The sequence below is a fragment of the Gossypium hirsutum genome, chromosome D08, assembly GCF_007990345.1.
Source record: "Gossypium hirsutum isolate 1008001.06 chromosome D08, Gossypium_hirsutum_v2.1, whole genome shotgun sequence".
Classification (NCBI taxonomy): Eukaryota; Viridiplantae; Streptophyta; class Magnoliopsida; order Malvales; family Malvaceae; genus Gossypium; species Gossypium hirsutum.
Window position 1 is genome coordinate 5,221,123 of NC_053444.1, and position 25,148 is coordinate 5,246,270.

The 25,148-nt window shown below is 31.7% G+C and overlaps 4 protein-coding genes and 1 long non-coding RNA gene across 10 annotated transcripts; 2 read left to right on the forward strand and 3 right to left on the reverse strand.

Annotated features, from left to right (window-relative positions):
- Window positions 1-2,663: 2,663 nt before the first annotated feature.
- On the forward strand, window positions 2,664-5,086 carry LOC107917317 (NADH dehydrogenase [ubiquinone] iron-sulfur protein 5-B). The gene is made up of 2 exons (XM_016846682.2): window positions 2,664-2,966; window positions 4,788-5,086. Exons 1-2 carry the CDS (start codon window positions 2,817-2,819, stop codon window positions 4,887-4,889), a joined length of 252 nt encoding a protein of 83 aa, XP_016702171.1. The 5' UTR covers window positions 2,664-2,816; the 3' UTR covers window positions 4,890-5,086.
- Window positions 5,087-9,553: 4,467 nt separating this feature from the next.
- On the forward strand, window positions 9,554-11,948 carry LOC107917325 (uncharacterized protein OsI_027940). Its single transcript, XM_016846687.2, has 6 exons — window positions 9,554-9,867; window positions 10,243-10,429; window positions 11,014-11,167; window positions 11,312-11,349; window positions 11,444-11,513; window positions 11,593-11,948. Exons 1-6 carry the CDS (start codon window positions 9,863-9,865, stop codon window positions 11,706-11,708), a joined length of 570 nt encoding a protein of 189 aa, XP_016702176.1. The 5' UTR covers window positions 9,554-9,862; the 3' UTR covers window positions 11,709-11,948.
- Window positions 11,949-13,645: 1,697 nt separating this feature from the next.
- Window positions 13,646-16,445, reverse strand: LOC107917334 (sm-like protein LSM4). 4 transcript variants are annotated; one of them, XM_016846699.2, is made up of 8 exons: window positions 16,326-16,445; window positions 15,938-15,992; window positions 15,362-15,403; window positions 15,140-15,238; window positions 14,928-15,005; window positions 14,453-14,492; window positions 14,083-14,247; window positions 13,646-13,952 (listed from the first exon to the last, which is right to left on the reverse strand). In XM_016846699.2, the coding sequence occupies exons 2-8, from the start codon at window positions 15,938-15,940 to the stop codon at window positions 13,930-13,932; spliced, it is 450 nt and encodes a 149-aa protein (XP_016702188.1). In that variant the 5' UTR covers window positions 15,941-15,992; window positions 16,326-16,445; the 3' UTR covers window positions 13,646-13,929. The 4 variants fall into 4 exon arrangements, with proteins under 4 accessions (XP_016702188.1, XP_016702182.1, XP_016702199.1 ...); XM_016846693.2 differs by having other exon boundaries at window positions 16,300-16,392; XM_016846710.2 differs by having other exon boundaries at window positions 16,108-16,355.
- A 2,337-nt stretch (window positions 16,446-18,782) lies between these two features.
- Window positions 18,783-21,534, reverse strand: LOC107917361 (thiamine pyrophosphokinase 1). 3 transcript variants are annotated; one of them, XM_016846722.2, is made up of 6 exons: window positions 21,224-21,534; window positions 21,039-21,135; window positions 20,559-20,631; window positions 20,266-20,367; window positions 19,784-20,033; window positions 18,783-19,186 (listed from the first exon to the last, which is right to left on the reverse strand). In XM_016846722.2, exons 1-6 carry the CDS (start codon window positions 21,354-21,356, stop codon window positions 19,068-19,070), a joined length of 774 nt encoding a protein of 257 aa, XP_016702211.1. In that variant the 5' UTR covers window positions 21,357-21,534; the 3' UTR covers window positions 18,783-19,067. The 3 variants fall into 3 exon arrangements, with proteins under 3 accessions (XP_016702211.1, XP_016702224.1, XP_016702218.1); XM_016846735.2 differs by having other exon boundaries at window positions 21,039-21,140; window positions 21,224-21,242; XM_016846729.2 differs by lacking the exon at window positions 20,266-20,367 and having other exon boundaries at window positions 21,224-21,526.
- Window positions 21,535-23,539: 2,005 nt separating this feature from the next.
- LOC121220221 (uncharacterized) lies at window positions 23,540-24,073 on the reverse strand. Its single transcript, XR_005917394.1, has 2 exons — window positions 24,008-24,073; window positions 23,540-23,906 (listed from the first exon to the last, which is right to left on the reverse strand). It is a non-coding gene; the product is annotated as an uncharacterized lncRNA (long non-coding RNA).
- Window positions 24,074-25,148: the final 1,075 nt, after the last annotated feature.

Below are 25,148 nucleotides of genomic sequence, written 5' to 3' on the forward strand. Positions count from 1 at the left end.
GTACCTCTCACAAGATTCAATATTTTAGTGGTAATTATCTCTCCTGTATTTGGTGAATCCCACTTGTAAGTTGTACCTAATGTTAGTAACACATTATCATTAAATAAAAAGTTGGTTTTGGATAATGTGTGTGAATGGATAGGAGTGCTTTAATTGGATTAGAGATAGAATTAGCCTAATGACAACATGAAATAGCTAGTTGCCATAGCCTTTAATCTTGCCAAGTTATGTAAAAACTTGTACTTATCCAGGACAAGTTGAAATTCCTAGGTATTCACTTTAAATTTAATAATATTTAACATCATACAATTATATAAAATAAATACAAAATAAAATAAAATTTAGGTTGCGTTTGTTTCATTGAAAATATTTTCATCAAAATGATTTCTAAAAAATGGATTGACTCTTTAAAAAAATTTGATATTCTTTCCTGAAATCATTGTTTAAATGTTGTTCTTAATGAAACAAAATATATTTGTTACTTGAAATTTGAAATTTATTTTATAATAATCAATATCATATATACAATGTGATTTGAATCAAACCGAATTGACTGGTCGGACCGGGAACTGACTAGATTAGGAACCGATATGAACCGGCTAAAAAACTAGTTGAATCAACAATTGAACCAGTGGTCGAATCGGTTGAATAAAAGTTTTTACTTTTTTATAAATTTTTAATTGGACCGATGAATCGATGGCCTGATTGGTTCAACTTAAAATAAAAAACATTGCATATATAAACTTAATAATAATCAAAGCCTAATTAAAACTTAATTTAGATTACATATATGAGTGTATAGTGGCACATTAGAGTTGGGATAAATAAAGCTAAACATGATTTAAACAAATACTCATATTCATGGGCATAGCCAGGGGGTTGGCAGGGGCCCCGACCCCCCTAAAATAGAAAATTTTCCATTTAGGCCCCTTTAAAATTTATAAAAAATTAAATTAATAAAGGTAAAATTACATTTTGACCTCCTAAAAATGATAAAAGTTTGATATAATCTTTTAAAAATTATAAAGATATAGATATTAAAATGGTGAAATTGTATTTTTCATATCGTAAAAATATACAATTTAATTTCGGCCACCCTAAAAAAAATTTCTGACTTTGTCTCTGCTCATATTTATATAATTAAAATATTTATATTATATACTATAAAACATTTATTATTAAATATTTATAAATTGTCATATAAATTTATTGTTAAAAAGTTAATAATAAATTATATTAATAGAATATTTTTTTTAAAGGTTATATTATTGAATATAAATAATTAAATATATATGTTTAATAATATTGAGCATTGTAATGTTTGATATTAATATTATAAATTTTTAAATATTTTTAAAATTTATGATAAAAACTATTATTATAATATTAGACCTGACTTAAATTAATTTTTATATAAAAATAAAATTACTCATAAATGGACTCTTTTCTAAAAAATGATTTATACTTTTCAAATTAGTAAGTCAATTTAGAAGAAAATGGATTTATTTTCCATTGATCAAGTTGTTTTCCATAAAAAAATACAAAAAAATATAAAAAACATTTATAAATTATTTTCTGTTAAACAAACACACCCTTAAAACAACAATAGAAATACAACATTATGTAGTCAGGGGCTCTATCCCTCAAAATGGTAAAATTTCATTTAATTATTTTTAATGCAATAATAAAATTATATTTTGGTCACCAAATGATAAATTTTGAGTTTAATCTCTTTAAAAATTTTAAAATAATAAGTAAATATAATGATAAATTGTACTTTAATCTTTTAAAAATTTATAAATCAATTTTAGCCCCTAAATTAAAATGTTGGTTATGTCACTACCTCTAGTATAGAGATGTTTCTAGCTCGGGTCAAGCTGGGTCTAGGTATGATAATAACATACTTCATGCTTGCCTCAACCTAGTTCGACTCGAAATATAGCTTAAAATTTTCCTCAAGTCTGTCCATATTTGTAAATGGTTAACCCAAGCTCATTTTAAGCCCGACCATATGATTTTTTTAAACTTTTAATATATATATATTTAATCTGATTTAATATTTAATAATTTTATATAAATTTTAATTATTTTTATATATAGTCATCTTAATTTTTTAATGTTTACATTAAAATACTATTATAAAATACTAAAGATTTAATTTTTATGTGTTATAAATTATATAATATTTAAAAATAACATAATATAAAACATTACAAACTTAAAAAATGAGTTGGGCCAGGCTCGAGCCCTAAACATTCAAGGCTCGACTCATGAATAAGTCTACTCTAATATGGTTATATTTTTCATTTTTTGGTAAGGTTTAAATAGATTAATAGTAGGGTTGAGAAAAAAATTGAAAAATGATCTGAACCATGATGTTTTAATGATTTTCTATTTACAAATTAAAAGATCGTGATTAACTCAACCAAGTTGATTTCTATTTTTTAATTTATTTAAAATTATTTTTGACTTTTCATGATATAAAATTAATTATATTATATTTAAAATAGTGAAAATAAATTTAAAATACTATATAAAAAATTATAATAGAAGGACTAAATCCCAAAAAAGGCATAGAACAGGGATCTTCTTCAGAATTTGACCTAGCTTTCATAAACAAAAAGAAAAAAATGGAATTGGGACCCACACGTAATCCATGGGTAGCCCGTAAACCCGTCCGTCTTGCCATTTGGTCATTTAGTAAACCCACCTGAAACCATCGAGTTTTCTCGCTCGGCAAAATCACATTGAAGTTGGAAATTTTGCTTCAAATTCACATTCCATCTGCTCTAATCAAGTGAAAGAGGGTGACAGAGATGGCATCTGGTTGGGGAATCAACGGCACCAAGGGCAGGTGCTACGATTTCTGGGTCGACTTCAGCGAGTGTATGTCCCGTTGCAGAGAGCCCAAGGACTGTGCTCTCCTCCGTGAAGACTATCTCGAGTGTCTCCACCATTCCAAGGAGGTAAGATTTCTGCATTTCAAATCCCCCCCCAATATCCTAATTCTTTTTGTCCAATTAGTTTTCTTAACCATATTTCAACTGTAATTTATGAGAAAATTTCCTTGAATTTGATGCTTTGTTAATTATTGCCAATCATCCTTAAGGCTTCAAAGTGGGCTGGGATCGGCCTCAATTAGTTTATTTGAGAATCATTTGCAATTGAATAATGTTATATTGTTTTGTTTCAATCATAATTCTGAATCCAAGATACTGCTGGTTGTAGCGTGTTTAGATTCTGGCATTCCCTTATTTCAGAAAAGGGTGAGTTGGATCAATGTAGATGAGCCTAGTGTTAATTATGAATCATTAATAGTTTGAGCGCCGGCCTTGTTAATGTCTTAGTTCTTCAGTTCATACTGATTTATGATCCAGTTATAGATAACTTCTATAGGTGCGAGTGCCAGATACAGGTATCTGTCCTAGAGAAATATGTTCAATTTTCTAAAATTTGGAGGGTCATATCCCCATATTCGTGTCCAGATACGTTTCATGATACATTTTGGACACAAGTATCAAACATAAGCACTTCAAGAAAAGTGAAGGAGTTGGAGCAAGCTTTGAATAGTTTGGGAGATCATTTACCCTTAGTGAGTTACTTTAAACTTTCCATGGTATTGGGTATACCGACTCATTTTTCCTCTTCCAATGTAGTGTAGATGTATGAGGCTAGTTTCAAGACATCTCTACACTGGCACGCTTTTCGTTTCTGAGTTCATCAGATTCGTAGATTAGTTTTTGCAATCAAGGTTGGATAATGTGGTTTTTTTTTTTTCACAATTCCCTTCCTTTTTTTACCTTATTCATTATAAAAGGGCAATATGCCATATTTGTTTCAATGTAATTCAGTTTTCAAGAAGAGAAAGTGTAGCGTCAACTTAAAAGCGAGGGAAAAAAGGGAAGATATGATGTTATATCTCGGGTTTTGCTTATGTATAGATGTGTTATACCCCCACCTGTGTTAGGACACGTGGCAAGTTTAGAGGACACCTGAATAATAAACCTGCCACCAACAAGCCGGTAGGTCACCTTGTGAAATCATCCTCCTTAGAAGACTACCAACTGGACAACAGATGACCTGGTCTTCATTGTTAACATGAAGTTGTTAGGTCACCACACATCACGTATCAATAATATGCTTTACTTGTAATTCAACTCGTATAAACTCATAAGATATCCATGCCACGGTATCTTTAGGGGCCTTCAAGAAGGATTCTTGAATACCATCTTTACGTTCCTTTCTTGAGTTGCTACTACATTTATGTTGTTGCAAATTGATAAACAATGTTTCTTGGACTCATATGTTAGTGTCAGATATAGGTGTATGTGTTAAACATGGGTATGCTTAATTTTTTCTAAGTTCTTCCTTGTATTGACGTTTGATATCTTGGTCCTCATGTCTGGATACAAATCAAGTATGGGTACTTCGAGGAAAAAAGAAGAATTGGAACAATACATGCTTTTCTGCCCATGTTGCTATTAGTATCCTGCTAACTTAGTATGTAGTTCAAAAGGCATTAGAGCTACAAACCTGATATCTCAATCAATATGGCTGACTTTGAGGCAGCGGTCTGGAATTTGTGATGTTTTAGTAGTTTTGTAGTGGCAGCCAGTTTGCATAGACAATCATGTTGCCTTCTATCATTCTCTTCTCCGAAAACTTTGTTAGATGCGAGCTTCAGTTACATGGCACATCGTATATTGGATTTAGATCAATTTTGTTTTTCGTTCCACAATCTTTGGTGCATCGAAATCAATTTGTGATCAATCTTGAAACTATTGCAGTTTCAACGAAGAAACCGAATTTATAAGGAGGAGCAACGTAAACTAAGAGCTGCAGCACGAAAGGACAAGGAAGGCGAAGCTGGTGTTCACCATCATGGATAGTGAGAATTTGTTGATCCTTCTAAATTCCCAAGAATAATAGAATGGCATGGAAGTTGTTTCATCTTTTATTGGGATTGATCTTCCAAACTTTTTTCCTTCTTACTTTGGGTTTCTCTTTCCTTGAAATGAAATCTTGTTGTTTTGAGCCTATGCCAAGAGGCATTAATTAATCTTTGCTAGCATCAATGATTTGGGAATTTGTTGTGTCCATTGAACTCTCTTATAATATTGCAGATGTTTTGGATGTTAAAAGAAAATTACGATCAACACAATATGCTTTTCTTAAGGGGATAATCATTAAAAAGCAATGGAAGTTGTGTAAGGAACATGAAGAATACAAACATACATGCAAGGACAAGATTTAATGATGCCAAACCAAACTTGTCTTGTGACGTCTTCCAATCTCTCAACCTTTGAAATTGACTTGACTTTGCTCTATAAAAACTTCAACATATTTATACTCCTTATAATGTTTTAGTTCTTTTTTTCTCGTAATTATACTAAATGTTAGTAAAGCACGTCACTTGCAATTACCAAACTGATTTAATTTCTTTTATGTTTTTGTGTTTTGTATAAAAAATAAAAATACGCTTAAAAAATGTTTTCTCCAATTTAGAAATAAATCTAAATTTGGTTGCAGATTGAATTCTGATTCGATTGGTATTAATATTATTATCTCTGTAGGAGGAGTTGCTGAAATACATTTATTCTTCCATTAAAGGGTAGAGTTGGAAAGAGATATGGATAGTTTAATTAAAAAGAAATAAAATTTGATTTTCATAGTATATAATAAATAAAAATTAGTTTAATTAAAATAATTGTTAACTTATGAATCAAAAATCGATCAGCCTAACCACTTATACGAGTGGAATCAATTTCTTTTTCTTTTCACAATGTCGAAACCATTTTTTGAAAACAAAAAATTTTGTTGTCGACTTAAAAAACAAAAATTGGAGTCGTCACCAATCATTTATTAAGGTGTGATCGGCGCACCTTAAAAATAATTTTGGTCTGCGAAATTTGAGAAAACAAGTTCGGGAGTCAGTTACGCACGAGGAAGGATTAGCACCCTCGTAACGCCCAAAATTGATACCAAATTGATTTTATTTATGCCTTGGTGTCGAAAACTTGAAAAGATTTTAAAAGGAAACTTTTTTTTTATTTCATGAATGAGTTAAAATGATAAGACATTCTTATTTCAAATAAATAAAACACCACACCCAGTGAGTTAGGGCACAATGTTTTTAAATCCTCAAAATACCCGAATATTGCCTTTTGCTTTTGAAAATTCTTATTTCGAGAAGAAAATGTCATGACCAGTAAGTTAGGACCCAACATTTTTGAATTCCCGAGAATAAGCTTTTATTTAAAATTTGCGAATTTATTGCAAAACAAATACTTGGCTTTCTAAATTCATCGAAAAATAACCGCAATCCAGTAAGTTAGGACACGATCTTTCTCAAGAATCATGAATGCCAAATATCTCGAAAATTTATGAAATATCATGATTTTAATACTTTAATGAAACCAAAATATATTTCCCAAAAGGTAAGTTAAAAGTTAATGTATAATATGAAACAAAAACCTAAATTTAAAGCACATATGAATATACATTTACAAAATATACACATGAGTAAAATATACAAATAAATTTGCAAACATGTGTGCATGTATTTTTTCAAAAAAAACATATAAGTATACATGTGAGAGAAAAGGAATGAAATATATAAACAAAAACCTTGTAATAATTTATAAAAAAATTATGTACTTATGTACATGAAAATTATGAAAATAAGATTTTTAAAAAATATATGTATATGTATATATATTTACAAAAAAAATGTATAAGTATATATATAAAATATAAAGTATATAAAATTTAAAAAAATATAAAAAACGTATGGATAAAAGATATGCATATGTACATATAAAATAGAAATATACGAATATATACGTATTTACAGAAAAAAATAATTTGAAAACAAAAGTATGTATATATAAAGAACGTTTGTATGTACAAAAATATATATTTAAAATCTTTTAAAAATATATGTATGTGTATTATCTAAAACATGCGTGTATATGTATAATAATAATAATAATAATAATAAAAGGTTAAATTGAGCTAAAAAGGGAAAAAAACTAAATTCGAAGTAAATCTGAAAATAGGACCACATTGAATGCGTGCGCAAGAGTGGAGGACCAAAAGGGAAATTATTCCCTCCCTCCAAAAACTCTGCACAGCAGTGGGCTAAATTGAAAAACAAATAAAAATTGTGGCTCAATTTAAAAAGAAACAAAGCATGTTTAATTGCAACGCGCCACGAATAGGAGGGACTCAATGCGCAATTTACCCTTTAAAGCCAAACGCGCAGATCCTCCCCTTTGGGTCGGGTCACCACGCGGGTCAAGGCTTGGATAAAATGGCGCCGTTTTGAGGTTTCAATAAAACCCAACTTTTCCTTTTAAAAATTTCATAACCCATTTTAAAACAAAAAGAATGCTGCACCCCTCCTCCTTTTTTGTTCTCTGCTAGGGTTTTACACCCAAGCAGCCGCGCCGCCGTTCCACCGTGCGCCACAGCTCCGATCGCTACGGAGGTGGTGTCGATCGACGCTTTCGGCCAGAGAGGGGTAAGCTTCCCTTCTTCTTTTCTTATTTGTTGCGCTTGTGTCCCTCTTTTTCGCAGGTTTGGTGACCGTAAAGTGCGCGCGACGAGCGCGGAGCGACAAGCGCGGCGTGTGGGCGTTGTTGCGGCGTGCGTGTGGGAGCTGCTGCGCCTAGGGTTCCTGCTAGTGTTTTGGGCTCGCAAGCTTGGTTTAGTAACTTGGGCCATTGGGTTTCAATTATTGGGTTTTAGTTTACATTTGTTTTTTTATTTGTATATGGGCTGGCTTTAGTAGGTTGGGTCTAGCATTTGGGCCTATTTATTTTCTTGGGCCCGGGCATTATTGGGCTTGTACACACAACACTAAGGGTGCGTTTGGTTCGTTGTATTGGATTAGAGGTGTATTGGATTAGAGATGTATTGGATTACTGATTCAAGCCGTCCGGAGATCTGACGCCGTCGAGTCGGAGAAGGATGCAAAGCTGAAATCAGGAGCGGGTAGAGGTTTGGTTCGCTGGCACGTTCTGTTTATGTTGGGAGGGAGAGGGTCGGCTGGAGGCAATTTCAGCAAGGGAAGGGTAAATAAGACACCGATTAGCTAATCTTTGCTGTTGCAAGGGATTACAAATCGGTGGTGAAGCAGCCAAAATGTGGAATCCGTCCGCAACGGATTAGAACAGTATTAGAGAAAACAGCGAACCAAACGCTGTATTCAGTGGGGCCACCGATTCGGGGTGTAATGGATTAGCCATTACAACCAACCAAACAAAGCCTAATAATTTGGGCTCATAAGATTCTTTAAAATAATTTAGGAGAAATTGTGCTAGTAATCACTCAATTATTAGTATATAAATTTTTGTTAATTAAAAAAATTATAAAATAGTTACTCAATTATTAGTATATTTTTGTTTTGGTCACCCCATTATGAAAAGTTCCAAAATGATTACTCAACTATTCAATTTTGTCTTGTTTGGTCACTAGCTGACTAATGGTGACGGTTTTTAAAATTGGCATAATAGCAACTTTAGCCCTCTACATTTATAAATTATGTCAATTTAGTCTTAATTCTAAAAAAATTAACTCTCAACATTTACAAATTGTGTAATTTGATATCTCTTTCTTTTTTTTAATTATGTTTCTCTTTCTGACATTTAGGGTTAATTTTAAAAGAATGAGAAAAGATGAAAATTATTATCTTAGATTTTTTTGTGTTTCCATTTTTTTTGTATATTTTAAATTAAATTTAGTTGATCAATTTGTTTTTTTTAGTTTTTTAAGTGAAAGGGTCACAAAGAAGAGTAAAATTGCAAAAAGAAAAAAACTAAATTACACAATGTGTAAATATTGATGGTTGGATTTTTTAGAATAAAGACTAAATTGACATAATGTATAAATGTTAAGGCTTAAATAGAGGTGTTCATGGGCTGGGCGGCCCGGCCCGGCCCAACGGCCCGCCCGAAATATGGGAGGGTTCAGGTAAAAATATAGGCTCGAAATATGGGTTTGGGCAAAAAAATGAGGCCCGTTTAAAAAATGGACCGGGCCTCAGGCACGACTTTTTTGGACCGGGCCCGGCCCGAATATATAATAAAAAATATTTTTTTATATTTTTTAAATTTTAAAATATTCTAAAAATATTTTTAAAATACTTTTTTTAAATTTTTTAAAAAAATTGGTGTTTATTTTTAAAAAATGGGTCGGGCCGGGCTCGGGCCTAAGAATTTTTTCCCGGGCCGGGCTTGGACAAAATTCTAGGCCCATATTTTGGGCCGGGCCTGGGCCTAGTATGCGGGCCGAAATTTTTTCATGGGCCCGACTGGGCCCATGAACACCTCTAGGTTTAAAGTTGCTATTATGTCATTTTTAAAAGTCGCCACCATTAGCCCACTAGTGACCTAAAAAGATAAAATTGAATAATTAAGTGACCAAAAAAAAATTTACTAATAATTAGGTGACCACATTGTAATCTTTAATAGCTGGGTGACTACTAATGAATTTACCCAAAAACTTGAAATAAAAATTCAAATTTATACCAAAAGTGGCTAATGGGCAAACCAGACACCTTTTGTTGATGAAGATGATGCTGGTAACGATTTTGAACCGTCAGATGTAACAAGATCAAACGACACCGATACAATGAAAAAACCTTTTTTTTTCTCTTTAAAAATTATTCAATAATAAAGTTTCGTAAAAGAAAAAGAAAGTACTAGAAGAAGGAACCTTTCTTTACTCACAAATATAAGCGAAAAAACCAAAGGGCCAAAACCTTGTCTTGTTCCATTGCAGTTTCTCTTACACACTATCATCATTATTACCGGTTTGCTGGTTTCTAGGGTTTTTCAATCTATACTTCTTCTCACTAATCATGAGGTAACCTTATAATCTTAATTCTTTTTACATGTTTTGATGTTTGGTTTTCGTTTGGTTTTATGATTTTGACATTGTTTCTGTCATTGTTATTATCTGTTTCAACATGTTCTTAAATCTCTTCTTTCAGTATCTTTGTCTAATAATGATTTTATTTTCTTTGCTTTTACTTTTCATAGGGAAAATATATGGAATGTTTGAACATTGTCGATTTTATTTCATTAATTTGGTTCTGTTATTTAATTATTGGTAAATGAAGGCTGTAATGGGGTTTTGATTAGGTTGCCTATCTGGGATTTTTTCACATTGCCAATTTGCTCTTTTTCTTTTAATTGTTCTTTTATTAACCATGTTTAAAACTTGATTTTTTTTTTGTAGTCGTCATCCAGAGGTAAAGTGGGCTGAAAGAGCTGACAAGGTTTACATTACGGTGCTATTACCGGATTCGAAGAATGCGAAGGTCAATCTTGAACCCGAGGGAGTGTTTACTCTTTCGGCTAATGCCGGAGCTGACAATAACCTTTATGAATTGAAGTTGGATCTTTATGATAAGGTCAATGTGGAGGTAAGATTCCGACATCTAGTTATTTCTGAACGTCGGATGAAACGTCGTGTCTCGTATTGTAGGGTTTTCGAGTCTTCAATGATGATGATTAGTGAATTGTGTTGTTAGTATTGTCCTGCTGATTCGATGTTTATAAATGATGATCATGATGATAATGATGAGTGTATGGTACATATGAATGATTATCGGTGGACGGTACCAGCAGTATAATGCTGCTGATTTGTTGTTTTAAAATGAATTTTGAACATTTGCAAGTCGGTTCTTTTTGAAGCCTGCTAGATTTTGTAAACTCGAGTTTCAGGTGTATCAGTATACTAATGCTATTTGATTATACGATCGAGCAATAACTTTTATTTTACGAACACAACATGTCTAAATCTAGCTTTTTCCTGGATCTCTTCATAGTGTATCCTGTTTGCATACGGTGTTTGCTACTGCAGAATGCCCTTGATGTATGCATGTCTGATGATAAACATTTTGCCCTCCGGACATTTGTCGGTTGTTAGTGTGATATTGATTTCTGAGCAAAGTACATTCCGAAAATTTTCTTATTGTATTTCTATTGTTCTCTTTTTGGACAAAAGGAAAGCAAAATTAGTATAGGAGTCCGGAACATAGTTTGTGTGTTGGAGAAAGCCGAGAAAGTGTGGTGGAAAAAACTATTGCGCAGCGAAGGAAAGGCCCCCCATTATATTAAAGTGGATTGGGACAAATGGGTCGATGAAGACGAAGACAATGGTTAGTGTTTTTATTATTGATGCTTCTCCGATTCTTTCTTCTTCTTTTTTCTGAAAATACCCGTTTTCAGTACTTCTGTCTGATGCATATTCGTATACGGTATGGGGATATGATCATTTACTAATTGCTAATACTTTTAAATAGGTCCTGGTGATATTGACTTGGGAGGAATGGACTTCTCGGTACGCATATATCTAATACTTCATCTGTATTTTTCAAATTTTATAATAACTTACAAGTATTTCCTTTCTAACCGAATATCAACGTGTCTTGCAGAGCTTTGGCAATATGGGAGGCATGGATGGCGGTGGCATGGATGAGTTTGAGGACAGCAGTGACGATGAAGGTAAGAACCCTGCAAGACATTAGCATTATGTTGCCATTGAATCGGTTTTGACGTTGGCTAAACATTCCATCGTTTGTAGAGCAAGAAGTGACGAAGCCAGCTGAGCAAGACATGAACAAGGCAGATGGAAATGCTAAGCCGGAGGAGCAAGGTGCCGGGACTATGGAAAAGAAGGAAACCGATGCAAGCACATGATGTGATTGTTAGCTGCCCGATATAACAACAAATTCTAGTAAAAACCTATAATTATCAAAAGTGTGCTGTTTGTATGAACTGATTGAGGGCATAATTCAAGGTTCTATGGTTACAATTTAGAAATGAGATTTTCGATTTCATCTTCGTGTTGGGATTATTTTAGTACGATGATTATAACCTAAGCAGACTTTCGTGTTTGTGAATTTTGTTGTGTCATAATCGTATTTTAAGTCTATTTTATATCAAAGGTGTAAGCTTTTTTTTTGTGGGTCTCCGATAATCAATTTGTCTTGATGGTCAAGGTGTTTATCGCTCTAGGCGTGATTTGAGTTTGAGTTGTGCTAATCGTGTTACTATTAGGACTTTGCTCTCCTCTTATAACTTAACCCCAAAAAAAAACAAATTTTAATGAAATAGAGTTCAAACAAGTGATGAGCAAAACATTAGTCTGTCTCACTTTATTGTTATCCCTATCCACTTATTATTACCATAATTTTATTCGGTTTTTACTCACTTTCATTAACCCTCAATCGAAGTAAAAAAAAATCCCTGTTCTTGAAACCTAAAGAAAAAAAAATCTAATTTGCTTAAATGTGAAATACTTTGTTTATATAACAAATTATGTTTTTAATATGTTCAAAGTGTTCTGTTCCTATGGACTTTATGGCTTTAATATGATATATATTACCTTACTTTTTAGTAAACTCAATATCCACCATTTTCATTTCCTTATTTTTGATATATTTGGAACAATTTTGTGCTCATCGTCCTCTTATTTCCATTTATTTATTAGTTTTTCTCGATAAAATGATATATTTATCAATAAAATCATAATTAATCAACTAACAAATGATGCAATGATAAATAATTCAAGTAACTTCATATCTCAAGTTCAAGTTCGAGTAACCATTCTCTTACCTCTTGTCAAATAAGAATCAAAACAAATTTATCAGCACTAAAAAGCCAACAGATTAAAACTATAATTCTAGTAAACAAAAGCATTTAACCATGGATTTAGGTATTGCCATAAAAGGTAGGTTTTCCCTCTCCACTTTCTGGTTCTTCTCTTTTTCTTGATTTTTTAATTGGTCTTTTAGCAAATGAGTTAAGCTAAATGCTATCAAGCAAAAACATGTGCATAAATAAAGTCGGTTTTACTATTACTTTGTCTACTTTATTTTTTCAAAAAGCAGCAACAACATTAGTAGTTATAGGGTTTTAGTGATATTTTAATTGTTTCTTTTAATCTTGTTCCATGGAAGGTTCGGCCATTTGAGGACTAGTTTTGTGCATCATAAGCTAGACTACACTATTATTAGCAATTGATACCGATAATGCATCTCCAGTAGTTTTTTAGTAGTGCTAGTTTAGCCCCATTCTTGTTGTATTCATCTTTTTTGCCACTTCAGCCTCCACCGAATGCAGTTACTAGAACGACACTTTGATTTTCTTAGATCTAGTGATTTTTTCTGTTTGTGCTTATTCACATTCTAGTTTGTTAACCCATGAACTTTTCTATCGTATGATATTTCCCTTAGTAAAAAAAATGGATTTTGGTTGTCAACTAACATGGTAGATTTATTATGAGTGATCAATGAAAGTGCCTGACACCCTTGCAGATATATATATGAAATTGATAAATATATATATATAGGGTGTACTTGAGAACTAAATAAACCAAACTGTTCAATTTGGTTCCTCACGCGACAGACAAATAACTAAACCACGAAAAGAATAAAAAAAAAAAAAGCAAACCCAACATATGAGTACTCAAATGTGTCAAAAAAACACACCTAACACAATATATTGATATATCAAATATGTGAAACACGATAATGACACAAATACATGGCCAAACTCTGCTATACCTTTACAAAGTAGAGCTCTTTTTTCTTATTTCGGGTAAATTCAATAAATTCATCCCATTAGCAAGCAGGTAAACAACAGAAGAAAGGCACAGAGACCATCATTAACTTGAACCAATAAATTTAACAACAATTCGTCTTTGCAAGCTATTAACTCAATAACTAAAAAACACAGTTAAATGATAAAAAACCACAATACACGGATCCTTATATGACTTATGCAATGTACCTAACATTTGGCACTTAAAAGGCAAACACTTTTTGATAGAACTAACCCTCCAACTTCAGTCATTTGGATGCAACCTGCTTCTTAAAATAGCCCATGTTACCCCCTCAAAACAAAGTAGAGCGCTGCATCAACCCCGACCCCGGCCACTACCTGCCAAAACGAAAACAAACAGCAATCAATCCATCAGTCTTAATTTATCAAATGTTAAGCCAGTCATAATGGATTATTCAATCATCTGCAGAGCTACAAAACCAGGTTTCGGGGCTTTCAGCAAGTTTACCTCTGCCTCCAGTGTTTTTTCCACCTGAACCACCCCTCCCTCGGCCTCCACTTGTAGTCCTAGCACCATCATCTAGCCCACGCCCAGCTCCTTTTGGTTGCCTTCCACCAGGACCATCTTCTCGACCCCTGCCTCTCCCACGGCCTACACCAGGAGGCTTCCTATCTGAAAAGGTAAGCAAAATAATAAAAAAGCCAGGTTAAAAAAGTACCCATGTCAGACGCATACCAATATCCAGCAGTCACACGAGTTCAAATAACATAGGTATATAATACGGTTGCCACACAAAATACTCTGTACCCCAAAAAATTGAATACCAAGATAATTATCCATCCCATCCAGTAGTTAGCAAGAGAATTATAAATCATACCTGCACGACTCTTTGTTTCTTCCTGAACTTTATCAATTACCTGAAATTCAAATGGGAAAGTTACTAATATTAATGGAATGGCTAAAGGATACTAAAATGGTTAGAGGACAGCACAAGAAAACTATAACAAAAACAAGCAGCAATTTACATGAAACCTTTAAAACCCAAAGCTGATCAAGTAACAAGAACTAAATTTTGCATTTTACAGATCCAAGTTTATCAACTTGTTGTATAGTAAATCAAATTACCGACTTAGCTTCAGATAAATGAATACTACTTTTAACACCACAGAAGACAAAGAAAGCTTATTCAACAATGAAATAGATAAAATTCCACTCTATCCTTTCATGGAAGCAACTAAAAATCAAGCATTTACAAAATTCTAACATAAACGAAGCTAAAAACACATGATAAATAATCTCTATGATGCAAAGTTAGTAATAAAACAACAGCATATACATGGAGTAAAAGATACCTCATCAGGAACTCGAAGATACTTAATTGTATTTCCACGGATATAGCATTCAGGCATTCTCCAAAACCTGTCTCCATCCTACATTATATTTTCTCAATCAAACCCTGACCATAATTTATAAAAAAATGTTTTAAAAAACAACACCCCTACTTTTATCATAAGAAGAAATAAATAAAACAAGAAACATAGAATGAATGAATTCATTTTTGCACCTTTGAAGTACAGATAACTTCACGAAGATGGATGTTCATCCAAGTGTCGCAATTGACCAAATGTCCATTATATGTCTCCCCATTTTTCAGTTCCACCAACTATTAGCAAATAGAAATAAGAAACACAGACACAAAAACACACAATTGTTTTAAAAATCAATTACTGAAGAGAACTTTTTGTACCATATGTAGAGGCATACGAGGAAATGTAAATGTTCTTACCATAGGATGACCCTGTGCCGTTTTTAGTAGAGAAAGAGGAAGCTGCCAAAGATTTGCATAATAGATAAGACAGGTGAGTCGAGCAAAGACAACAAAGTATTCAAAAACACCTTAAGAAATCAAAATTAACCCAAAAATCATCTGATAGCGTCTCAAAAGTTGCTTCTTCTTTTTTTGTCTCAATTTGATTTCCCTAGTTTCCTGGTGTTTATAAGCAACCAAACAGATAACCAATGTAATTCAAAAGACTAATATACTATCTTTTTCCTTTTCTTTGAATAAAAACATTACGAAACCAAAGTTAAACCAAAAACCCTTTGAATGCATAAGAAAGTTGTTTTTTAGAATTTCCCAGGCTTTCTAAGCAACCAAACAGACAAACAAGGTAATTTAAAAGACTAACCTAGTATCCTTTTCTTTCTCTTTGAATGAAAACACATTAAGAAAGCAAAATTAACCGAAAAACCCTTTGATAGCATATGAAAAGTTTAATTTTTTTTTCCGATTGCCTAATTTTCCAGGGTTTTCTAAGCAACCAAACAGACAAAGAAGGTAAGTTAAAAGAGATTAACATACCATCTTATTCCTTCTCTTTGAATGAAGAATAACCCTAGCGAAGAACAAAAAAAACCTGCAGGACAAAAAAAAAAGGAAAAACAGGCAAAGGAATCAAGAACAATGTCAAAGAGAGTATGATAAAAAAAAACAAAGTATTTATAAAACCTTGGAATTGAAATCTTATTAACTGTACAGCAATTACGCTTTACGCCTAAACCCTAGCACGATCGGAGAATAATATAACGGGGTTTTTATAAATAAATAAATAAAAGAAAAAAAAATAAGCTTTTTGTTGGTAGCAAAAAATGAGGGAAGAGAGAGAGCGATAATCAATCGGCTTAAAAACCCTAAATTAAAAATGAAAAAGAAATCGAAAATACCAACAAGAGAAGAAACAGGATCTCACTTCGGGTTTTTTCTGTTCTTATTTTTGTCCGAATTCGATTTCTCTCTCAAGTGTTATTTAATATTATTTTTACTTAATTAAATATTAATTTTTTATATGGGAGTGAATTATACTTTTATTAATAGCTAAAGTGGATAAATTTTGATTATATTAAAAAAAATTTTAAAAATAAATTTAGAGTTAATAAAATTAAATTATTCGAATTATTTGAGTCAACTTAAATAACTCAATTCGAGTTTGAGTCGAGTTAAATTTTACAATTCAAATAACAGATTGGTGTAAATATTTTGATTCTCTCAACTTTGAAAATGAACAAATTAGTCTCTCTCCCAACAAAAATTACAAAATAATTAAAAGTTTTTAAAAATTTTCAAAATATTTATAAAAATTTCAAATTTTATATATTTTTAACAAATTCTAAAAAAACATATAAAGGAAGTTGAAATATTAAAAATTTTCTAAAATAATAATTTTGAAGAATTAAATAAGTTAATTAATTATTCAAGTTTATCATATTAAAGTATCTAAGTTTTTAAACATATTTGGTTTCAAATTTATGTGCTCTACCATGAAATTAGGTATACTGTAACAATATTTTAATTTGACATGTTTAGTTTTTTAATTTAATTCGAATAATTTCACTCAATTTTACTCAATTTCATTTCATTCGACTTAGATTCGTAAAAATTTCAAATCAAGTTAGAATAATAAAATAGGATTTGTGAACTCGATTAACTCGAAAATTTTTTACTTGATTCGATCGAACACTCACCACTATTTACTGGTATAGAAAATATAGTTAAATATAATATATTTAAACAAAATATAATTTTAAAATTAAAAGTACAATAGAAATTTTTGTATTATGAGTCGTATTGCATTCTATTTATTCTATTAAAAAATAAGTAAATCAATCTATATACTTATTTTTTTGTCAAAAATTTCATTCATTTTAAGTTAATCTCGCTAATTTTTAATGGATAATTTTAATAAAAAATTAATTTACTTTTATTTAAATAATAATAATTTATTTTTTTTTTAAAAACAAAATATAATATTACTCTTGTAATAAGGCTTTAATGATTCTTTTTTTTTTACTTTGTGGTGGTGGTGTAGATAAAAGATGTTACTGAGAGCGAGGGGTGTTGGTGGGTAGATTATGAGGATGTTGGGTTTTGGGGATGAGAGGTTTACTCGCAATAATTTCCTCCATAAGATTCTTCTCGCTTCTAACATGCTTAAATACAAGAACTAAGCAGCAGTTAAGTCCCACTCATTCGCTATAATTTCCCTTAATTAACTCCATGGTTGCCCTTAATTAACTCTATGGTTGCCTTCTTAACGAAATTCATAATAATATTTTGGATTTTGGGGTTGGTTGGGTAAGTTTATTTGGCTTGGTGCATTTGGAAGAATAGAAATTTATTCGTCTTTCAAGGATTTACAAGAAATGCCATTGAGATTGTTGAAGTTTTTATTCCATTCAGAGGTATCCTTTATTAGATAATTAGGTTCACCTGCATACTGATGCTGCAGTTAATTTGACTACAAGTTTAACGTCTGCAGGGAGAGTGGTGCAGTATCATATAGGTGATTGGATTTCAGGTTTCAATCATTTTTTGGAGGAATGCTTGTCTTTGATGTTGAGTTATGATGTATTTTAGATTGACCGACTCTTTTACGAAAGTGGGGTGTGGACAAGATTTTGATTCAGACTAATAATTCTGCGGTAATCCAAGCAATCCAAGGGAGGAAATTTAGAAAATTCGAGTTTAACTCTGGTTAGACGTGTTCAGCAACTGATACAGAATAAAGAATATTAGGTGGCATAACATGTCCCTAGAGGTTAATTGTGTTGCCGATCAGATTGCCAAAATAACTCCTGCTAATGTGTGGGGAGTAAATGGGTTGACAACTACTTTTGAAAGTTTCATTGAAGCCATTAATAATGATAAGGGTAGTGGTACTTTTGAAATTGTAAATCTGGATTAACTATTTTTCACCAAAAAGAATCAATATTTTAGATTCAGACAATTTTTTGTAAATTAATTAAAAATATATGGTTAGATTTTTTTTATTTTGTATTTAGCATTAATTTTGACATTTTCCAAACAGTTTATAGTACATGCACACTATTATTATCATAAAAATCAAAATTGAGATATGTTATATTACATATTTCTAAAAATTTATATGTGATTTTACGAATTGAGTTGGTGTTGAAGGTTGATACCAACTCTATCCTTCTATTTACTACAATTAACATTTGGCCCCTTTAGAGGATAGTTTTTTTTCTGGTTGTATTTTATAAATCGACCATTATCCAACTTCAGTTTTTTCATTGTTTAACCATTTATATAAAGATTAGAATTCTAAGAATAGAGAGTTAAGAGAAGTTAAAATTTACATACACAACGATATCAAGGGAATGTGACTATATTAACCTTCGAACACCCATTATCTAAATCCTCTTTACTTCTATAATTTGCAATTCAGATTAGCTATACTATATAGTGGGCATTCATATTCGAACCCTCCAGACATACAACAAAATATAAAGAAAAAAACTTGAAAATAAGAAAATTGAACATACCCATGCTAAGCACATTTCCTTAATATAGGGGCTTAAGCATTAAACAATGATTTTACCACACCTTGGATGTAACAAATCTTCATAAGTGAAATATGTTAAAAATTAGAGAAATTTGCAACCTGGGAAACTCATAGAAACCTAAAGTCAGGCTACAACTTTTTAATGGAAATGGTCCAAAGAAGATCAGTATCTGATTGCACTGTGACTTTCTCTCCTACGACTATATTCGACGAGCTTATTAAACCACCAAACCTCATCTCCGTGTTATCTGGAACAAGAAAAATAAGATAAACTCATAACGGTAATGTCAAAAAAGCTGGCTCCTGATGGAAGTATGAGAACAGCGTACAATTGAAGATCATTGTTACCATAATTTTGCAGCCAAGCTAAGTAGAAAGGAATAATCCGGTATGCTATCATCTAGATGTGAATACCACAAAATAGACTTAAGACAGCATACTAAGGTTTACATTTACTATAATAGAAAGGCAATTCAAAGGAGTCACTAGTCACGCTAGCTCAGTAGTTCCGAATATTTCTATCTGAGTAGCGTGGTAGGAAAGAAGCTATTTTAAGTGACATTTAATATCTCCAAATATATATATCTCCTTGGTCCTTTGGATCATAATGAAATGACACAAAAAGGTAACAGATTCTAAACATGTAAAAGATTTACCAATGTTTATTGGTGAATGTAAGGGATACATTGTAAAGCACATAACATAAAATTAGCTTCTTTCTCTACATTGACATAATAAGGCATGTAAAACTTATGACATGAGTAAAGCATGAAATTGTGTCCACTTCAGTTCAATAGCCTAGTAAATGGAAAGCAAACACTAAAGTAAAGTACTCATATACTTACTCAGATTCCACTGGAGCCCAGTTGTTGTACTACTCCTCGATGGCACCCCGATTGGGATGAGTCCACAGTGTGGGCCCTCAACAGATGTTTGAATATGAATCTCGTGATGATGAGTCCTAGGAAGAAGATAGATGAGACTATCATCCGACAAAAGGACTATCCGCAAGGAGGAGAAACAATATAGAACGTTTAGGTTTCCCATCTCGTGGTCATATCGTCCACCAAGTGCTCCGGCAACAAGAATGCAAAGCTGCCATTAAATCCAGAAAAATAAAAGATAAACTATCAATCAAAGCACATAGACTATAGATAAAAATGTATAGCAGATGGTAAGATCATGTCCTAACTATAACAAATACCAGCTCCTAAAACTAATATTTTGGTACTAATGATAATAAAGGTAAAATGAAAGTAAAATGAAGGTTCACAAACAGTGACACTTCAAAAAAGAAAAAATACTAGAGCAATTAAGTTTAACATACACTAGACTTATTCGCATCGGGAGCGAAGTCCCAGATGTATGTTATACATTTATGTAGGTCCGTGGTGTCTTGATCATGGGATTTATCAATAATCTTCGTTCCCTGCACCAAAGAAGCAAGCGAAAAATGTCGAGTGGTCGGAATATATAAACTAGAGAGATGTAATGCATTAACCGCAAGTTAAAACATGAGATTGGTGAAGAATAAGTGAAAGCAAGCTAGAGAGTCCTAAAGGAAAACAAGATCAACATGATGAGCTAAATGGTTCTACAAAAGGAAATTTGAAAACTTACAAGGCTCCTATAAAAATCAAGTACTTCCTTTCGTATTGAATCCATATCACCGTTAATTACATCCGGTTTGTATCTGCAATGAAACAAAGCACCATGTTTATAAATCATTTTAAAATAACAACTAAAGCATTAGCATCAGTTAACATCAATTTAAGGTCCCATTCAGCATTGCAGTGGGCATAACTTTTAAGGTCAGCATTTTCTTAACTTTTATTATTATTATTAATTATTTTTTAATATTTTGTACTTTTTCACGTCAATTTCAATTCTTCAAACACATATCTTTTCAGCATAAATATTTCAACGCAAGCTTTTGTTAAGCATTGCCTGGATCAAATCATGATGAAACTAAAAAGAACATACCGTTTAACTTATATAAGAGTTCAAATCAAAAGATGCCGACAGAGGCACGTAAATCAATTTCAACAGAGCCATTATAAGACAAACGCAGAAGCGGTAAATAAAGACAAAAAAAAAAACCTGCGTCGAACATCGGAAGCATCTTCCTCAGGGAACAACAGAGGCATTTCATCGAACACACGGTTGGCGCCACCATCAGCACAGAGACGAAGCTGAGCTGCACTAAACAAAAAAGTAAAGGAAAAAATTAAATCGTCAAACAGAAACAAAAAAAAAAAAGAGAGAAGAGGACGCAGGATAAGTACCGTGTTTCCAAAGCAAAGGGGCGAATCTGGGGAGGGTTTGGTTAAGAACAACAAGGGCGTACGTTAGAGAAGGGCGGTGGTGTAGGGGAATCGTAGGGAGCAGAAAAGTAGAAGAATGATGCATTAGGTCCATTGCCTAACGTGCGCGGCGCCGTGAGAGAAGCGGTGACAGAGAAGAGAAGAGGATGGGAAGACGGTGTTTGAATTGTATCATAATTAGCGAGATCAAATGGAGATTTTGAAAAATAAATAAATAAATGAAAAAAAAATAGAGACTCTCTCTCAAATAATTGACTTTTTCTTCGCTCTTTGCCTGTTTTTTTATTTGTTTAATTTATATATCAAACGAGGGCTTCAGTCAAAGAAGGCAACGCGACCCCACAATCTGATTGCGTCAATAAAATAATTTTATGAATAATAATATTAAATTATTTAAATATTATTTATTAAAATTAAGTTTTTAAAATATTTGATGTATAGACAATTTTATAAATTTTATACTTTATGTATTGTTATATTAAACTATTTAAACATCATATAACTTAAATAATTTTAATTTTCTATAATTATGTCCAAAAATAATATTTTAACCTTAAATTACGATTTTTATAATAGACTATACTTCACAAACCACATTTTTTTGAACACTAGTAATTTTTCTAAACGTTGTAAAAAAATAGATCCTTAACAATCAGGGTAACAAACTATAAAGTAGTATGAAGATAGAGTAATTGTAACATCTCTTGTTCGGGTTAAATCGATAACTCGAGGAACGAATGTCACATTAGGCACTAAGTCACTTAAATATCAAATATATCTTTTTTATACTTAATTTTATTTTTATAAAGTTCAATTTAGACTTCTCAAATCATTTGTAAACATTTACTAACATATTTAGTCCTCAAAATGTATTAAATTAACATCCAAAATATTATATTTTCATTCTTATTACCAAATACCATGTAATTTCCCAAGATTGTCATTTAAACATAGCATAAACGCCTTACGTGCATTGTCATTCTATGTCCAAAATCGTATACCAAAACAGCTTTGAAACTTTGAGGGTTGATGTGATCCTTGTGAAGAAGTACTTCTCGTATTTTTAATCTACTTTCTTTCACCTACGTGTTTAAATAAACGCGTTAAGTTATATGAATAGCCTAGAAAGTAGTCAACTGAATTCAATCTTACCATATATATATATAATTTAATTAATTTTTAATAACATTTGTCGAAACCCCTTTTTAAAAACAAAAATTTTTAGTTTCGACTTAAAAATAAAAATTGGAGTCGCCACCAACCCTTTATTGATGTGTGATTGGATCACCTGAAAGCAATTCTGGTCTACGAGTTTTAGAGAAAAAAAACGAGTTCGGGAGTCAGTTACGTACGAGGAAGGATTAGCACCCTTGTAACGCCCAAAATTGGTACCAAATTAATTATTTAATGTCTTAAGGTCGAATGAATAATTTGCTTTCGTTTTAAAAACTTGTCTCGAGATAATAAAATGTCACATCCAGTGAGTTAGGACACAACCCTTTGAGTTCTCGGGAGTAAATTTAAATCCTGAAATGCTTACAAATTTATTAAAAAAGATGTTCGGCTGTTTAAATTCAACAAAAAAACTGAAACCCAGTAAGTTAAGGCACAATCTCCTCAAGAATTTCAAACGCCGAATATTTTGAAAACTCATGTATAAAATAATTTTAGTAGTTTAAATAAATCAATAATATATTTAAAGAATAAAAGTATTTTAATGCAAATTGCTCACGTATATATAAAACAATATTATATAAAAATTACTTTCATATAAATCTTTGAACATAAAAATATATATATAAAATAGATTTTTAAAGAAACATATTCTGCAAAAGAAAAAGCACCAAAATATATGCATTATACTAGATTTAAAAAAAGAAATAAAATAATACATTAGAAGATAAAATAATAATATATGACAGAAATATAAATACAATAAAATTATGCATGCAAAAAAAAAAGGTTAGATAAATTGTTATAAAAATATAATAACAATAGTAATAATAAAGATAAGAATGATAATAATACAGCTAATATTTCAAAGCTTTAGATATATATATAAAGTAATATAAACAAGTACTGTACAATAATAAATGTATTAATAATATTTAAATCAATAAATAAACAAGATGACATAAGGGGAAGAAAAAAAACCGCACCATGGGCATATATATAAAAAAAATGTGTTAAAGTTTATTTCTTAATGCAATGATTGAAGGAATAATAATAAATAAATAATAAATAAAAATGTGTATAGGTGAACAGATAGGATAATAGATAAATAAAAACCTTGGATTAAAATGTAATTTAAATAATACATTGGGGGCCAATCTAGGAAGAAAATAAATGATATGGTCGATTGGGGGATTAAAACAAATCACGCGCACAAGTGCGAGGACTGAAAAAAAAAATTATTCCCATCGCCCATGAGCACCGTTTCGCACAAGGATCTGATCGAATACCGAGCGAAATTATGAGGCCAAATTTAAAAAAATGGGAGGGAGTAAATTAAAAAAACGAATAAACGCGGGAGGGCCAAGGTACCGCCGTCTGCGGTGGCCGAAAAACGAAAAGTCATCATTTTTCTGATTTTTCCGTCCCCGAGCCCATGGAATGCCGATTTTTATCGGAATCGGCACCTCTCCTACGGAAAAGGTATGATTTTTACCCTTTATTTTTTGTTTTCTTTCGAAAATAATAAAAAGGTAAAAAAACAAAAAGTAAATAAATAAACTAAAAAACTACCTTTGAAAAAGGTTTGTACTTGAATCGATTTTGCTCTATTTTCTTTTCATCCATTCGTCCGTGTCCAAAATATACAAAGATTCGGGTCTTTATATAGCCGAAAAAAAACTATTATCCTATTTTTTTGTTATTATCTCCTACTATTTTCTCTCTATAGGACTCCTTTTTTGTTATTACCTCCTACTATTTTCTCTCTATGGGACTCCCTTTTTGTTATCTGGGCTATGTAAATGGTTTTTTAGCCAGGCCAAAATTGGCCTATTACAACATTTATTCACACAGTTTCTTTTACTAATATACTTAAAACTTTTAATTAATTTCCAAAACATAAAATCATTTAAATAAGCTTTATAACTTATAATTTTTAATTTAACATATATTATCACTAATTAACTTTTACATTTACATATCAAAATCTTTCTTTCGTTTCACAAATATAACATAAACACTTAATTCACATATGTTATTTAACACTTAATTTACATGTTCACTTTTATCTCTTTTTTCACATATTATTAGACATACACACGCACTTTTACTTTCACACTTCACTTTTGCAGTCTTTAGTGAGTCTCAGAGAAGTTTCAATCAATCAGAACATATGATATTTCAGATCATGCAATATTTCAATAAATTCCAAAGCTCCATGCCAAAACAAAACTCTTGGCCTTTAAGAGAACTCTAGAAAACATAGGAAACTCCATTAAACATATAACATAACTCATTTATCCTCTCCTAATCTCCTTTAAACCTCAGCAACACTAGCCTAGTTCCCATTCGAACCCCTTGATCTATCGTAATTTGATACGTCAAAACAAGCTCTCTAAAACACTCGATGAGCTTATTCTCAAGCAATTTACGAGTTTTTTTTTCTATACTTTTGTTGGTTTTTAGTATTTAGTATTAATAATCGTTTTTGCTTAGCTTTACTCCGTTTGAAACCCAAGTTGGCAAAATGGTGTCATTGGAAGCCTAATGGTGCGTTTGAGTTGGTGTAGGGAAAAGATGATGGCCAAACCTTGAGGAGAACTACAATGGATATGGGTGTCGTAACATTGAGCCTTCACTACTTCGCAGGTGCAAGACTTCATCATGGAGCAAACTATCGAGGGTTACATGCATTTTCCTTGTGGATCACCTT

Bases quoted from the DNA above. Each gene is read 5' to 3' on its own strand.
- LOC107917325 (XM_016846687.2), top strand. The intron at 11,168-11,311 runs GTTAGTGTTTTT...ACTTTTAAATAG, and splicing joins CGATGAAGACGAAGACAATG to GTCCTGGTGATATTGACTTG. The intron at 11,514-11,592 runs GTAAGAACCCTG...CATCGTTTGTAG, and splicing joins GGACAGCAGTGACGATGAAG to AGCAAGAAGTGACGAAGCCA.
- LOC107917361 (XM_016846722.2), bottom strand. From the start codon at position 21,356: ATGGACCTAATGCATCATTCTTCTACTTTTCTGCTCCCTACGATTCCC. The intron at 20,368-20,558 runs GTAAGTTTTCAA...TCTTTGGTGCAG, and splicing joins TTGATTTTTATAGGAGCCTT to GGAACGAAGATTATTGATAA. The intron at 19,187-19,783 runs GTAAGTATATGA...TTCTTGTTCCAG, and splicing joins TGGGCTCCAGTGGAATCTGA to ATAACACGGAGATGAGGTTT.
- LOC107917334 (XM_016846699.2), bottom strand. The intron at 15,239-15,361 runs GTAAGAACATTT...ATTTGCTAATAG, and splicing joins CGGCACAGGGTCATCCTATG to TTGGTGGAACTGAAAAATGG. The intron at 13,953-14,082 runs GTAAACTTGCTG...TCGTTTTGGCAG, and splicing joins AAAAAACACTGGAGGCAGAG to GTAGTGGCCGGGGTCGGGGT.
- LOC107917317 (XM_016846682.2), top strand. From the start codon at position 2,817: ATGGCATCTGGTTGGGGAATCAACGGCACCAAGGGCAGGTGCTACGAT. The intron at 2,967-4,787 runs GTAAGATTTCTG...AAACTATTGCAG, and splicing joins GTCTCCACCATTCCAAGGAG to TTTCAACGAAGAAACCGAAT.